At 38.3% G+C, this 16,735-nt stretch overlaps 1 protein-coding gene across 18 annotated transcripts in view; it reads right to left on the bottom strand.

The window, feature by feature from the left end:
- Nucleotides 1-16,735, bottom strand: part of WNK1 (WNK lysine deficient protein kinase 1) — a 107,224-nt gene that overhangs the window by 41,420 nt on the left and 49,069 nt on the right. For all 18 annotated transcript variants that reach the window (XM_065035664.1, XM_065035735.1, XM_065035675.1 and 15 more), the window contains exons 5-8: nt 5,419-5,507; nt 4,095-4,314; nt 3,544-3,880; nt 2,249-2,436 (exon numbers count right to left, since the gene is read on the bottom strand). In XM_065035664.1, the coding sequence (XP_064891736.1) occupies nt 2,249-2,436; nt 3,544-3,880; nt 4,095-4,314; nt 5,419-5,507 (834 nt within the window). The remainder of the gene's footprint in view (nt 1-2,248; nt 2,437-3,543; nt 3,881-4,094; nt 4,315-5,418; nt 5,508-16,735) is intronic.

The following is a 16,735-nucleotide window of genomic DNA, read 5'->3' as shown; positions in this document are numbered from 1 at the left end:
CTTCTCTAATGGTATATGCCTCTTATGGATATAATCCACAATTTCTTATCATAACTGAAATAAAATACAGACCTTCAGGGAAAAAGTCCTCAAGATATTGACTAGAGATCTGATTTCTGATGTGAGCAATCTTGCTAGACTGCTCAAAAATTTGGGAGAGAGGCATAAGGGAACTCAAAGGGTTAAAGAGATACTTTACACATAATTTTCACCTGTTTCAAGGTAGGACTAGTTATACATGTCACTCTTGACTCTAATTTATCCAAACTGTTCAGAAACATCTCCACTGATGGAGACTGCAATACTTAACTGTCCTTGTTGGTTAGAAAAAAACCCTTCCCAAATAAAAATTCCATGCTGCAATTTAGGCTTATCATTTCTTACTCTACCTGACAACAATGTTGTGACCTGATTGGCCTCCTATTTTACAGCAGCCTTTACAGCTTTCTCTCTCCTGAAGCTCATCTTTCATAAGCTCAGCTTAACTATTTCCATTTTCCCACATAAACCACATTTTCTGTATTTCCAGTGGAATTTTTTGTCACTCTTTTCTGAATTCTCTCCCAATTCACCCTCAAATTCACTCAAGCAGAGTATCCAGAACAGACTTACCAATGGCCAAGAGCAGAACTACTTCATGTAACATGTTTGCCTTTTTCACAACAGCATCATGTTTTTGACCACATCCAGCTCACGGTCTGACTTTTTTGGGTCAGAATTGCTGCCTAATCACTTGTTGCTCATCCTGTACTTGTGTAGCTGATTATTCCTGTTTAAGCATGAACCTTGTTCTTGTCCTGATTGAACTGCACTCTTTCTCTTTTTAAGGTCATTTTGCCAGTTGTCAGTATCATTTTGACTTGCCATCCTGTCTTCTCAACAAACTGTTCAGTATTTCCTGTAGTGTTCTACTCTGTTCGGCCAACATCCTGGTACCATTGTCATCATCACAGCGCATGAGCACATTTTAGCAGTGAACTGAGCAGCTTGACTGTACCTCTGCCATCTGCTTGTTCTCCCATGCACTCTCAAAAGACTGTGGTCTTTCAACTTGGGAGCTAGCCATCGCAAGACTGTCAAGTGGTTTCTGTGCTCCAATATATGCCCACGTGTCAAAATATGGCTTACCCAGAGCCGGAGCTTATTTAACAGGGATTAAAAACTAATTTGATCAAGGATTAGCAGTATCACACACTTCAGGTTAAATGCCTTTGAAAAAAAGATGGAGATGCTTTGCTTGTGAGTGAAACCAGCATGTTTTCTCAAAAGCTACTAACACCGATGATTCTACAATGAAGCCTACAACCACAAGTGGAAATACTGAGGGTGCTCACTTTTTAAGTGTCACATCTTCTCCCTTATGGTATTACTACATCATAACATAATGTCTCTGCTTCAGGCTTAGATTTTTATTTGTGTAAAAAACAAGTGACAAGGGAACCACTGAAGACAATACAGCAGTAGCAGAAGTTCCACTCCATAGTTAGAATAGATTTCTGCATACTCTTATACTCAGATCTAGAAACATACTAAGGAAAAAAAAAAAAAAAAAAAAAACAACAAACAAAATAAAAGGGCAACACAAATGAACATAGTAGGAAAAGTATTTGTGCCCAGTGCAGACTTTCCAGGGAAAAGGAATACGCATGGCAACTGATGAACAAATCAATAAAAGCTAGAAACAAAATTGGGAACAAGGGTGTGGGTTTTTTTCAGTCTGGAGTTCTCACATGCAGCATTCTATAACAGTTAAAAAAATCTTACCTGAAGAATCTGTAATCAAAGCCTCACAGAACATATATAGCAATTTCATACTTACACAGTAGCTCAAACTATTCTAATCCCTTCTTCAAATCAAACCAACAGCCTGATTTCTGGTAACTTCATATACGCATGCACAGATCACCTTCCCATGTGAGATTAAATGCCTACTTTTATGAGATAGTCTTGTTCTGACGATGTTACTTTCATCCATAAAAAAAACCTAACCCATCATTCTGCTCAATTGCACTCAATACTAAATAAAAGCATTAAAGGCAAATGTGCCCTTGCACTTCCCCCCCCCCCCACTAGACTCAGTCACCCTGCAAAAATAGCCCCTTAACTACTCCCATGCAGAATTTGTATCACATGCAAAACAACACATACATGGAAAAGTGCCTGCCAGACTTTCCTCTCATCCCTTCAAGAGAAATACAAAATAAAATTCTAATTCCATGCGTTTGCAATACTGTAAGTTCTGGCTTACCGCTGCAGGTGGCTGATATCCTCCATGCTGCTGTGACTGCACTTGGCCAACTGAAGCTGGATATCCCTGGACGGCAGCTGTTGAGATTGACTGGTCGTGCTGGGAACCATATGACACAGTCTGTTGACTGCTCACGCACGATTCCGTATAAACAGATGACCCTTGGCCACTGTCAACGGTCCCATCAGCTGCAGAAGTTAAAAGATAAAAATCTGCGTTTCAAGAACTGCAGTCAGGATTCACAACTTTAAAGACCTGGTTATAATCAATCAAATATTAGACTGATGTTTGTGTCATGTCACATGGACCTTGTCAGCATTTTACCTCTCGTAGTATTTAAGCTCATTAAAAATGTCTTTTTTTTCTTCCTTAATACAGTAATTCCTTATCAATATGCCTTCCCCTAAACTCTGAAAAAAATCAGCAATTTCAGGAGTTCTTTGGCAAGAAACTTAACTGTGCTTCTTATGAAAGGCTAGACTAGAAAGAGAAACTTAAATTCCACATTGTTATGAGTGATCTTTCAGGATTTTTAAATACTTATTTTTATTTATTTAATTTTACACAGGCATATAATACCGGTCTATTGTGCTGGCTGGGAGATGAACCTGATGTAGGCATAGTAGAGAATTTTAAAACCCTGTTACTAAAAAAGCAGATAGTAATTTGCTTTCTAACTTCACCATTCTAATACACAAGTTTTCATCTACCATCATTATTCAAATACTGACACATATGTTGGGATGGCAAAAGAGGAAAAGTTGAAGAGTTTTAATTCATCTTTTCATGCACAGTATGTAAAACAGAAAATGAAACCTTTTTTCAGAAAGCAAATTATGAGCTGAAAGGCTTGTACATTAATCTCATTCCCACCTTACATGTAAATTTACAAGGATTCATGTCAGTGCTTCTAATAGCTCTAAAAGCACTGGTGCAAGAGTATACAGCCTTCCACAGGGCTGTCACATACTGTCCCTATGGGAGGGCAGCAAAAACTAAAACTTATGTTCACGCTTCAGGCACCCCAGTTAATTTAGTGAATTTGTAACAAAGGAAAATGATTTTGTGCTAAGACACTGGACTGTGAATTGTGCCAAGACTTGGCTCAACTAAGGCACAAGAAAGCATCTTATTTTGCTGTGCTTTCTAGTGGTCTCATCTTCTTCAGCAGACAGCAATGGCAGACAGCAACATCTTAAAGAGATTTACTGCTATACCCACCAGAAGTTTAAGATTCTAAAGGGAGGAACTGTGTAAGTGCAAAAGTTCCTAAATAAACCAACTGACACACTTACAAAGAACAGATATACTGGGTTGCTGGAACTGGAGTTGTTGGTGTTGATCAGCCTCTGGTTCTTCAGGCTCCACTTGTGTAGAAACCGATGCTGAAGTAGTGGGGACAGGAGTAGTACCAGTGACAGATAGGGCATGCTTTGACCCTGCATGGGAAGCACTTGATGGTTGCTGTTGCTCCAGCTGCTGCTTCTGACTACCTTCTTCCTGAAGCTTCTTCTCCTGTTCTTCTCGCACCAACTGACGCTGCTCTCGCTTTCGCTTAATCAAAGATACCCTGTCCTTGATAGCTTTTGCCATCGTCTTGTGATCCCCTTCACAGACATAGCCAGATTCCACCTGAAGGAGGATACATTCACAGAATTCAGACTGTCACAGACAGCCACTGTTGCAGTGCTACAATATAAGCTACCGTTCTCTGGCACTAACTTCTCATCCACAGACTTCTGAAGCGGGTTTATTTCCAGATGGTAACAGCAGAGACTCACAGACTACATTTCACTGCCAGAGAATGCCAGTAATTCCGATGCTTTGTAAGACCACCAACACTTACCATTTCCTGTGCTACATCCTCTGGGACATCTCTCTCCAGGTCAAAGGAAAATTCTATTGCCTCATTATCTTTGTATTTGCCCTTGAGTTTTTTTATGTCTTCAATTCGCAGCCAGAGTTTAATGGCAATTTTTTCTCCATCATCTTCCTCTGCCAGTTCTACCCGTACTCCGGTCTCTTCTTGGAAGAAGGCATGATTCAAAAGGTCCTTAATAGCATATCTAGCATATTGGGAAAGTATGTAGAAAGCACACACAGTTATTATGTTTTCATAAATTACTAAGAAACATTTTTGCCTGGTTATCCCCCCTTCTACATTTCACACTTCCCTCATGTATTTGACAGCCCATCATTCAAATTTCTCTTTAAAAGCACGATGAAAAAACAAAATGCAACAATGCTAAAGATATATTAAAAAAATAATAATTAAAAAAGTCACACAATGGTTAGAAGACATGCCAACGGATTTAAGCCAGCTGAACAGGATATATATTGACTAAAATAATAAGAAACCTTGAAGAATGGTTTTACCAAACACAACACAAAACCCTTAGTCTCCAAATCAATACCGTAATCCAAATATGTATTTCATTCTATTTCAAGATCTTATCAAAAGCTTCATCTAGTAAATTCAGCACTAGATAAGCACCATAATTCCATTCATATTTTATACTCTTTTGAACCATTTCAACTTGCATTCTGTTTGGCACAATTAGAAGCTTTGTCCTGAAGGTACAAAAAAAGACCTACGTTCATATATGCACAGCATTAACAGTAGTAATCTAAAAGTCAACCACTTAAACTAAATGGCAAGAAATAAGTGATGTACTGCCACAAAATGAACATAAAATGGGAAAGAATCAGAATTGTTTAAAACTAAGAAAAAAAGAACAAAAACTAAAAATACACAGCAATGCCATCGGACACTAAACTTCCAGAGTTAATCAAAAAGGACTGACAAAACTAACTCTGAACAGAATAGTGGGAGACTAAAACCAACCAAACAGTCCAAATACCTGGGAAGCCAGAAGAATTGTTCTTCACTATTTCGCTGACTCGGTCAAAGTTTTAATAAAAGTGGTACAATCTCTGAATAAACTGACATGGATGGTTACTATTGCATGTGTACTTTCGCTGACACTGTTAACTCCCTAAAACAATCGTTGAATAAGAATCTACCAAGGAATAGAGGCTGCAGAAGTAACACTGGCTTCCCAACTTTCAGCAGAAGACAGAACATCCCAGGAAGTAACTGGATCTGGTATCATCACAGGCAAAAGACTCAGACAGCAAGTAATATCTCTACCTGAAAAGAAAGCACTTACCTTTCGCCTTTGTTTTGCCGAATGCATCCCTCTATAATCTCCTTCACTTCAGGGATTGCTACTTTATCAAAGCTGGCTGGCTTGACACCCTGGAACATACAAGTAACAGAGAAACTGGAAGGCTCATTTGATTTAACTTTTGATTGTGTTTACAGACAAACTATTTTTATTCAACAGATAACTGGCCTGAATTCCTTACTAGTGCAAATTATAGAAAAATCTGACCCACATCTTACTGTTCATCTGTTTGTTAGTGACTTTTGCAAAAATGTTTCTTCCTTCCTGTTTCTCAGCTGCACTTCCACAACAGAAGGCTTTGGCAGGCAGGTTCTCTACAGTAATGATAGGAGAACCATTTAATTTCCATGGAAGTTACATTGGTTAGAGGTGAGTGCACAGACAGGACTGAGAATTAAATGTTTCCTATGTAACACTAATGCATGAACCCACATGATTAACTTCACAGTCTTCAAAGGAATCCGCTGCTTCCCAGAATGTCTCTGACATGCCATTATACGAAGTAATTTTGGCATAGATTGATTTTACAGGAAAAACTTTAGCCCAGAACATCTGACTGGATCATTAAATAACTTGTATAGTGTTTAATTTTTTTTATTTTATTTTTTTTTCTTAAAAAAGCTTTCCTGTATCTTAGCTCTCCCAAGAAGACCTACTATGCTCAAACCACACTCCTGCATTACTGCTGCTGAGTTCAGGAAAATTAGCTTAGCGATACAGATCTGTACAGTCCTCCAATGACACACAGCAATCCTTTCTCCAATACATGAGAAAGCCATTGGGGAAAGCAAAATAAAATCTAAGTATGATCAGCTACTCATATCAGTAAAGCAAACAGGCCACGAGATATATCCATCTGGGAATTCTGCAAAACACTGCAGGCAGAGAGCCAAATTTCATCACTTAATCATAGCCAGCAGCTCCAATTCAGGGGCAATTGTCCACAACAGCAAAATTCGACACTTGATTTTATTTGATTCAGCCTTTAGCTTCAAACTCTGTATTTAAGACAGCAGAATGAGAGAGGATGAAGACATCCTGTTTAAATTCTGTCATCTGAAGAGCCCACATTTTCAAGTCAAACAATCCTTAAATCATATACTTGTCTCAAGTCTCTGAACCAGAACCTTTACGACTACGGACCTTCATCTAACTGAACATGGAGACCGAATACAATAAAAATTTCCATCTACATTTAAATAGTTTTTTTCCCCCACTTGGCCAAGCATCACAGCACACTGACTTCATCTGTTCACTACCTAAAATATTCTCTACCACGCTCTTCCAGAAGAGGGCACTGCCAACATCAACTTTAAAAGATGCAAACGCAAGACTGGGAGAAGTACAAGAGTCCCATCATCCAGTGGACAAAAATGTTATTTATCATTACATTTTACTAAGGTGTTGTAACTGGAATTTTTAAAAGGATAAGAAAAACCTCAAAGCTCTAGAAAGACACAGTTTTTCACTTGATAACCAAAATGCTGTTTTAACAGGAAGGTTTTATCTACTTCTTTGCTCTAAAATTGGCTCTTATGAAATTCTGGCAATTGAAATTCACAGAAGAGTGTTATGACTACAGTAAGCTCTGAAACACAGCCTGTCAGTGAACGTTAACCTAATCCTTTTAAAAGCTTCACTGAACATTTAGACTTCTGGAGATCAATGCCTCAGCTGGTAAGACACCAGAACAACTTTTGGACGAGTAAGCTTAATACTGTAACCAGGTCATACTATAAATCTCCCACTTCCTTGCAGGACACTGCAGAGCCCTGCACTATATAGGGATTTATAAAACTAGTTTTAGTGTTTACTACTGGCATCAAGTACCTGTTTGCATGTGTCTCTGCTCATATAGCAGACTAGTCAAACACCACCACCTTTAATTATGACCAAGCTTAAAATAGTCCCAGGAGTTTAGGTTCATATATGTAGAGACAGATGTTTCTATAGATAACTAAATGCTCTCCTGTGTACACATACATAACCTATGCGATAATTGTGTAACTGCTTATTGTACATATTTTTACCTAAATGTGCCAAAGTTGGTTTATTTAACACGTCTAAGTTTCCTAAAATAGCTCAAGCCCCATAGAACAGCAGCCTGTGTGTATGTTCACTTACACCGTAACAGTAGAATGAAGATGTCAGATCTGTAACAATCTAATTTCAGAAAAACTAAAGTCCAAGATGAGTAAGACAACTGGTACAGCAAATATTAACGTAACAAAGCCAGAACATGAGTTTTCTTGTTAATTATTTTACCACGTGCTCTGTTCTTGCAAGAAGCCTGAAAAAGTAAAGCTAAGAACAAATCTTAAAAATCAGTGATTCAGTCTGCTACTCTGCGTTTCTCTGTCCTAAAAGAAATTAAATACCTGTCCAAAATCTTCAGGCCCCTCCATGAGGGCCACTTTACAATATCCCATTCTGTGAATTCCAAACCAAGAGCTCAGTTAGAAGGAGAATCTCCTCCCAGCTCCCTCCAGCATAGCTTCCCTGCTCCTAACTGCTCCTCAGAAAATCTAAGAGAACCTCACACTGAGGCCTGAAAACAATGGAGGATTCTCTGTTCAAGCAGCCACCTATTTCTCAGTTTGTTGCACTTCTTTGAGAAGGGTTACCTAAGCCTAATCTACAGTGCTGGCCAAGCACCCCTTATGCTCAAGTTTGGGCCACTTAAGTACCATCAGCTTTTAAAAACTTTTTTTTCTCCTCCTCCAAACACTATATAACAAGACAGAGGATACTATGAATGATGAAAAAATCGATAAATCACTAAACCTTTTTCTACCTAGAGCTGTATATACACCTTAGTCTGCCATCACAGAGAAACCAAAGGTGGCCAGGCCCTGCAATTCACATAACCTTGAGATGTGTCCTTAAAAGCACAGGAGCTGTGCGGCCAAGCATACGTTCATTACTTTCTGAACCCAAAGGCACTCAAGTACACACTAAGCCATTCAGCATTTCCTGGTTTTCACTACACCTACTGCAAGATGGTCACATTCCTATATGCCTCTCCTATATGTCAAACTCCTTAGAAGAATCCCAGGATAACTCAAATTTAGTCCTGTTCCCCAGTGGCAGTCAAGGAGAACTAAACATCCAAGTCCCACCAGCATTTTTTCCAAGTTTGCTAAAGAAATAGAAAGAGCTCTTGCGGGGTGGGCGGGGGAGTGGGGGGGGGAGGGGGAAGTATAGATAGGTATAACAGACACATATGAAAATCATCATCATTTTCTCAAGCTATCTAAAATAGCATGAGCTGGCAGCACTGTCAAAAGTGACAATCTCCTGTTCTCCATCTCCCATTCCACACCTTTGCCATTTCCTTCCTTTTACCGGCACATGCATTTATGCAGCTGCATAATGAACCAGATGATGGTGTTTTATCAGACTTGAAACAAATCCAGCCAAAAAAAGCCTGCAGCAGTTTCCAGTGAGATGAAGCTCCCCAGCCTGGTTCCCTACACTGTTGCACCAGCTTTCAGGCTTGCAGAAATGAAATGGCGAAGAAGGGCAGAACTGCTTCTTTTGAAATAAATGCCAACTTAAAATAAAACCCACTGAACACTTACATTTTGAGAGCACCTCTAAAATCTGGGCACATATCTAGGTAGCACAAAGCCCAAGTGATACAGAACTAAATACTTATCTCACAGTCTTCATGTTAAGCATAAGAAGAAATCCCATATTTCATTTCTTTTTGATGTGGTAAAGTTTGTGATTTTATCAGATTTTAATCCAGTGAAAAAAGTTTGTTCCAAAATTCAACATCCACATTTATATGGTTATTTGATCCATTAAAGGCAAGTTAGGTACTGTTAGACAAGTTAGTATTTTTAAAACACTAGATTTCCAAAATACTTTAAACACTGAAGTATATGCTACCCAGAACTCCTCTCCACAATTTTTGCCTAGAAACATGTTTCTGCATTAGTTAGATCACCAGATTACCAGGCCAGCGGTTTAGCATTTTGTGCTAATGCAAGAGATACTGAAAATATCATCTACTTCATAAGAGAAGATACAGGTCAGTGCCGTATAGCTTTTACACCAAACCAAAATGAAGACAAAGTGTTATACACCCTCACCAACCCCATATTTTAAAAAATAGTTAGATTTAGAATAACACCAAATAGCAAAAGCAAGAAGTGTTCCAACATTGCTGTTCAGGATTTTAATCTAAATTTAAATTATAGAGAATAAAGTACAGTCAAGCTTAAAAGTCAAAGACAATCTATGCAAACATAAAACAGCTCAGCAGATTTATCAGGAATTCTGATCCATCCTCAAAATCCCTTCCTGTGCATACACACACTTATTCTATAGAGCTGCAATTCTTACCTACCTCTTTACCGCAATCCTTGTGAGAGCAGCAGCAGCAGTGGGAATTAACAATTACAAATATGGGACAGATCTCTCTTTTTGTAAAATCCATCAGGAAGAAAAAAAAAAAAGAGATGCACACACCAAAGAGTTAGTTGGGTGCTAGTTTCCAATGAGAATCCACTAGGCTGTGGACTTAACGCACAGCGGAAGGAAAGCAGACATCAAAGTTAAAAGGGAGCATTGTCTTCTGTTTGACACCTCTTGTACTTTTCCAAGTCCAGTACATGAGGCTGCAGAGATTTGAGCTCAATATCTGCTTTTGCCACTCAACCACTGAATAGGAAGAATCAATACAAGCAAGAGGTAAGGGTATCCTTTTCTGCCTGCCCAGCTAAGCTGTAAGGAGGAGGAAGAAGAGGCAGCACAGGGATCCTTTACCTCCTGCATGTCCCCGCCTCCTGCCTGGACGCTCTGATTATTCTCCACCCAGGTTTTCTGCCATAGTTTAATGTTGCACATAGGGTCACCACCCTGTTCGCTCCCACCACTGCAGAAGTATGCTTTTCAACAGATAGAAACAGGTCAGCCAGCGTGTTGTTCCGACCCAAGGTTGCTGGCACTAGTTTTGTAAAGAGGGATAAAGGCAGCTGCTGTTTCTCCTCTTTCCACAGAGCTACAGCAGCATACATACAGTTGACTACAATTTAACCCTAATAAAACACTAGTCAGCACTAGGATAACATAATTCACTCCACCACCCTCCTTCCTGACTATTGCATTCTACTACCATCGGCAACATCATCTGCTTTCCCTTTCCTGGGTGCTTAATCTAAGGGAAGAGAGATTTTAAGATGATTTTCAAACTGTTGGAAAAAGTTAGAAAGCCGCATTGTTGTTTATTTTACATCACATGTGCATAAATATTCCACAGAGTTATATTGTCTAATGCCTCTTGCTAAATTCCAAACCTAAACCTAAAGTCTGACATCTTTTTTTTTTTCCCCTGGTATTTAGTTTCAAACAGTCACTGTAAAACTTGTTTACTAATAAAATGAGTTGTCCACAGCTTCAGGGCTTTTGCAGGTTTTTTTAGAAGGACATAAGGAACAAGGCTAAGAAAGGTAATGTACACCATTTTAAAGTGTGAATTAAGCAAATTAATTTTGACCAACTAGTGATGATAAACTGTGCTAAAATTCAATCTTTTCATTACCAAGATCACTTTTCACCCCAAACCAGCATACTTAATTCCTCAAGTATACCACAACTATACCAGTGTTCTTGTTATACCATACGACAGTGTTGCAAAAGCAACACTTTTTGACCCATTACTGGGCATTTTAGAAATCCTCTCCACTAGCTCCTGTGAAACTTTAGAGACAGCAAGGGAAAAGGGGTCATTAAAGATCCTGCTATGTTGAGTGTCCTTCCAACTGCGTAGCTAGACATTTTATTGAAAAAAAATCAACTGTTGATTACTATATCCATTTTAACAGTGCTTACTGGTATCACAAATAAAGCATATTAGAAGTTTGACATTGCTTGTAAATTTTTTTGTTGTTACAGTTGCACTCAAACGAAACAGACACTCTGCAGTTAAAGCAAATCTACTTCACTGGAATAAAAAGCTAACATTTTGCACACCTAATTAAGGCTAAACTTTTCTGGGGTACACTACATGACCTGCAAAGAACATTAAATGTTTCAGCATTTAACAAGCACAGAGTCTACCTGTCCCAGTCTAACCACAATTCTTGCTTGGCTCTTTTCAAAGGTGCTATAACTGCAGAGCTTGAAAGGAATTCTACCGTAACTGATTAATCTTCTCAAACAAAATGTTCTACGGTTGCAGTCCAGAGGCTAATAGAATCAGCTACAAAGTCAAATCACACAAACAAAGTAATTAAAGTCTCTACATTTTCTTTTCAGTAAGTTGTTACCATTCTAGTTTGAGCCAGCCCCAGGCTGCCACAAACCATTAATTCCTGGAATTTAGACAGAGTGTACGATTCCAGTGGAAAACAAGCCAATGATCCAACCTCCTTCTCCATAGTCCCAAAGAAGCCCCCAGGCAATGATACACCTGGCAGTTAAATTGCTTTACCCCATGATCTTCTAAATTCACCACCTGCTATTAGTTACTCACCCAGCCCTCAAAACCTACAAGTTTAACCATTTCATCACCTTTTCCATCTCTAATCCTTCATGTTAATTCTGCTGTCTGTTCTACAAACAATCTTTCAGATTTAGTTCCTTCCTTTTTCACACAGGATACAACTGTAACTATTGCATAATTCTCATCCCTGTCCAAATACCTATTGCAAAAAGGAAGACTTCATCTTAAGATTTACTCAGTTCAAAACAGATAAGTGTTGCCTCCAGAGGATGGATTTTATTCTTGTTAAAAAGGAAGCTGGAGAAGTTGAAACTGTGGGGAAGGGGGTGGAGGGGAAGCAACACATTTAACAGAAGTGAAAATTTAGCTTCTCTGTTTTCAGTATTTTCATAGCAATTAATTCTGGACAATTGATAATCCTGCCAAGAATTAAATCAGCAAATCTTGCAGAATAAGCTCTGCACCAGATCAGTATGTTAACAGAGTAAAGAGTATTACTGCAATACAAGCAATAGTAGCAGATGAAAGCTTCCAATGAGCTAGTTAGCTCATGAGGCACTATTTAGACTAGGTCAGGCTTAGTTCTTTCCTGATCAAAAATCACAATTACACATTTTCAACCCAATACCTTTTGAACACAATCTACCATCATCTGGATCAAAATTCATACCTCAGCTATTTGAGAGTTCTTTGTCACTGAAATAGCTTAACAAGTCTGTCTCCACCCTCTCCGATGCAGGTATGTAAGTAATCTAAGTCACATAACTCTAAAATTTCTCCAAACCAGCTGTCTTCATGACTTGCAATAGATAACCATGTATGCCCAGATTTCACAAGCACATTGTAAAGACAATAAAGGCAGTGTAGTATTTATACAGGCTTGCCTGCTGCAACCTGACTGATCACAATTTAGAAACTCTCTTCCTCCTTGATTTACTACCTACTCTCAAACAATTTTTGAGGCATTAATAAAAAATGAGAGATCAGTCACAGCAGTAAGAAAACAAATCCCAAATGTACATGACTATTACACATACAAGGTATATTTGTATTTTGATTGCCACACTCATACTAGCTGCTCATTCCTAAAGCTTGTGAGGTTGCTTCAAAGAAGCACCTAATCATTTGTATGAGATAATCTTTAGCGAAAAAAAGAAAACAAATTACTTGTTTGACCAGCCATCACTGCTCTACTATCATCTCCACATCTGTACTCTACAACTGATCTCCGAGCCCAGAAGCTGCAGGACACTGACACTGCCTGCTTGACCAGCTTCTTTGCCAGTGTCTCAATATTGTATTTTCACTTAAGTACCAGAGAATTTACAGCGCTAAAAGCCTTACAAGACCAGTATAGTAGGCTACAGTTCTGTTGCTGTTTCTACACAGTTAAGTTTGAACAAGAACTAGTTATAACTCTTCCTAGAAATCGCTGGCTGTGATCCTTTTCCAGCACTCTCACGCAAAAGGCTAAAACGAAGTAAAAATCCACTGTATTAGTGATACTACTGAAACTCAACTTATGCTACATACTGTTGCTGAATATACACCATGCGTTACAACTACCAACTGACTAATTATCTAGCCCAGCACACAGGGCACTTTAAGTTTTTATTTCAGACATGAAAGCCCCTATACTTCAGCACCTCCAGGTAAATAAAAATATCAACCTATTTCAAAAGTCCTCAGAATCTGGAGCCCTTATGACTAGCTAAGCAGATGGTTTTACTTAAAAGTAGATTAATTAATCACAGCATCTATTGTAACTGCAGCAATTCTAATGAATAGAAGAAATTACTCAAGCTCTAGAACAGGAAGTTTTGTAACTCCAAGGCAGGACACAGTTCCTCAGTGTACAGTGGCAAACAATTAGGATATTAGTACATGTAACAGTGAAAAGAGCCTTGTTTAGAAACACACAGTAAAGTCTGATTGGATAAGTGGACTGGGCGCTAACTTTTCCATTTTTATTCTTGCACGAGAATGTAAAGGTAAGATCAGTTTAACTACTGCGCACAGTTCTTTAACCTCACACTTAGGAGCAAGGACGTTGCCTTTATCATCTGAACAATAATATGCAGTGGTGAACATCCTGATCTAGCTGAATGACCCTTTGCTTTGTTGGGACTTCAGCTTAAAAATGGCTTTCAAAAAAAAAAAGCCACAGACATGCCTAGACACACATTTCAGTTCTATAAATTCAGAAGTGCCACAGTCACACAATACTAAAAGTGTCTTTCCTCTATTTTAAGTAAGGAAAATGTATTTTTGAAAAAACATTAGTTGCCTTCTCTGCTTTAATCAGCTACCATTCTGATAGAAAAACATCATCTAGTACTCATTTTGAAATTCAAGTACAGCAACCATAAGACAAAAACCACAGATTAGGTTCAGTGGGCTTAGAACTGAATTAAAATGAATGATCCAACATTAAGTCTTTCCATGGGACACAAAACACATTTGGTACCAGAACTAGACCTACTCAAAGGCCTAGGATAACGTTGCAAACACCAAAAATAGTGCACAATTCAGACAATGCCCCAAGAAATCATAGTCCCTTTTATTTTATGACTTATTCTAATAGGAGTGAAGGACTTCTATTTGTGCACCAAAAAATTCAAGAGTTTCAGACAGTGATCCTAAGAAGTGTCCCTGCTACGCAGACATTTTTATGATGGTGGTAAAGAGTGGCAAGGTAGAAATGTCTCTGAAAGTAGTTTACCTTAAAGTCACAGGCTCATAGTGTGAGGAAACTTTTAAAGACCCTTCCTGGACAGCGAAGCAAACAGCTTTTTTCCTCCCCTTTAGTGTAAAAACATTATGCACAGTAAGTAATGCAGTTTCTTACATATACTTTTTAGCCCAGTTTTTCTCTCTAGTTTGGGGAACAAACTACCTGCAAAATCATATTCGACTTCCGTAAATTTTGTTCTTCTCATACAGGAACAAACAAAAGCATTGAACTAGGCATAACACACCCCCAGGTCACCGCCTGGTCTGGAAACAGCTCTGAGTAACCTGGAGGTAGCTATAATGGGTTTATGTAAAATTTTTGGTAGAGTTCTCGCCTATGAATCACACAATCTCAAAATAACTTATTTTTACTCAACATCCCTGTGAGCTTCCTTAAGACTAAAACTTCCCTGGACTTATCCCATTCCTGCCCCTGTGCAAGTATAGCTCTACAGCTGGCAGGACAAGAAATAAGAGCCCATGCATTCTTAATGTCAGTATTTTTGACTAGTATTTTTGACTACTCCTGAGAAAAGCCACCTTCCTATCTCTTGTTAAATTAAATTAACTCCAGTTAATGTAAGAGCTAACTAGATGTCAGCACAGAATAGAATATTAAATATTAGCATTACCATTTTAAGAGGCCTGATCCTTAACAGGTAATGAACTTTTAAAATTGTTAAACATACATTGTTCACTCAGTATTCTGTGCACTGATGTAGGTTTATAAAAACACATTTGGAAACTATGCATTAGAACCAGATTTTAGAATTCCAAATTGAAAAAATACAATAAATCTTGATTTTATGCAATTCAACCAAAGCTCATGCCCCAGCCCCACCCCCACCCCATTTTAATTTCTGATCATCTTAAAATCATGTCCAATTAAAAATTGCTGAGAGACACATTCCAAACTCTGTAGTGAACAGTATAAATGTATCCTTTTGCCTCAAACCAAGTTTGTCTTGGAACATCAATACTGATAAAACAGTTTTAGTTGTAATCTAGAAGCTCTTCATGCTGAATAGTACAAATGCCTCTAAGATCAACTCATGAGTGAGCTACTTTTAGAAAGGAATTCAGATGAATGAGCCTTTTTCCTTCCAATTTCAGATATCATCTGTTCTTGCTGTGCAACCCATATAGCATATTCTATCCAAGTGTTCAAGCTGGTCTCTGCTTTCCCTTCTTTAAGAAATTACAGTGATTTAAATAGGACTTCTAATCTAACATGCAAAGCTTCTTAAGATATCAATGCTTCAAAACCTTGAATTCCCATCTCTCATTTTTGAGGCTATATATTTCTGAATTGATGAGTCAGTGACTAAACCTCCACTCAGAAAGATTCTTCACTCTCAAAGATGTTCCAGCAAAATGCTTGCAACTGAGTTGACTAGCTACAAGAGGAAGGTGGTAGAAGCTTAAATATTCTTTCGTCCATTCAGTGTGATGCAGATGAATTGCATCTGACATGCTTTTTTTTTTCCCATCTGATACTTCAGTGCCTGAAGTTTCCTCTTTTAATGAATACAATCACAAGAGTTTTCCCCTTCTTACAACTAATCTGCTTCCTGTGCTTGTTTCATGGTTTCATGAAAAGTTTCATCAAAAGTTTCATGGTCTTTTAGCATCTGCTTTTAGAACAGACTACTTGCTGTTTAAAGGGTCCCTCCCTGTAATTTTCCATTGATTCTTCTTCAATGCTTCTTGCACTTTAAAGCTTGATAGGAAGGGTGTTTCTCTGTCTTTCTGAACCAGGCCAAGAAATCAAGTTACTCAAGGTTTAAAAAAGAAAAAAAAAAAATCACATATTGCTTCCAGAAAGCAAAATAGGCCTTAATCAACTTTTGTTAAGCACTACAAGTAAAATCAATCATAAGCCTAAAAGTTAAGCACTTGTTTCCTAGGTCACCTCAGGAAGAAAAAGAGAAAGAAAGGTGGGATGCCTTGGTGTTGCACCTCTAGTGAAAATTAAGTAGTTGACTAGGCTAGACAATTGTGATGCTTAACTTTTAGGACACTAAAAAAAGAGACTAATTTCATCTACAACTGACCAAACTGCAGCATTTAGTAACTGCCTTGTTTCCAACCAAGAGAATGACCTTCACTCTAACC

Source organism: Columba livia, chromosome 1, assembly GCF_036013475.1.
Source record: "Columba livia isolate bColLiv1 breed racing homer chromosome 1, bColLiv1.pat.W.v2, whole genome shotgun sequence".
Taxonomy (NCBI): Eukaryota; Metazoa; Chordata; class Aves; order Columbiformes; family Columbidae; genus Columba; species Columba livia.
The sequence above is the reverse complement of the archived record's forward strand: the minus strand, read 5'-3'. Positions and strand labels throughout refer to the sequence as shown.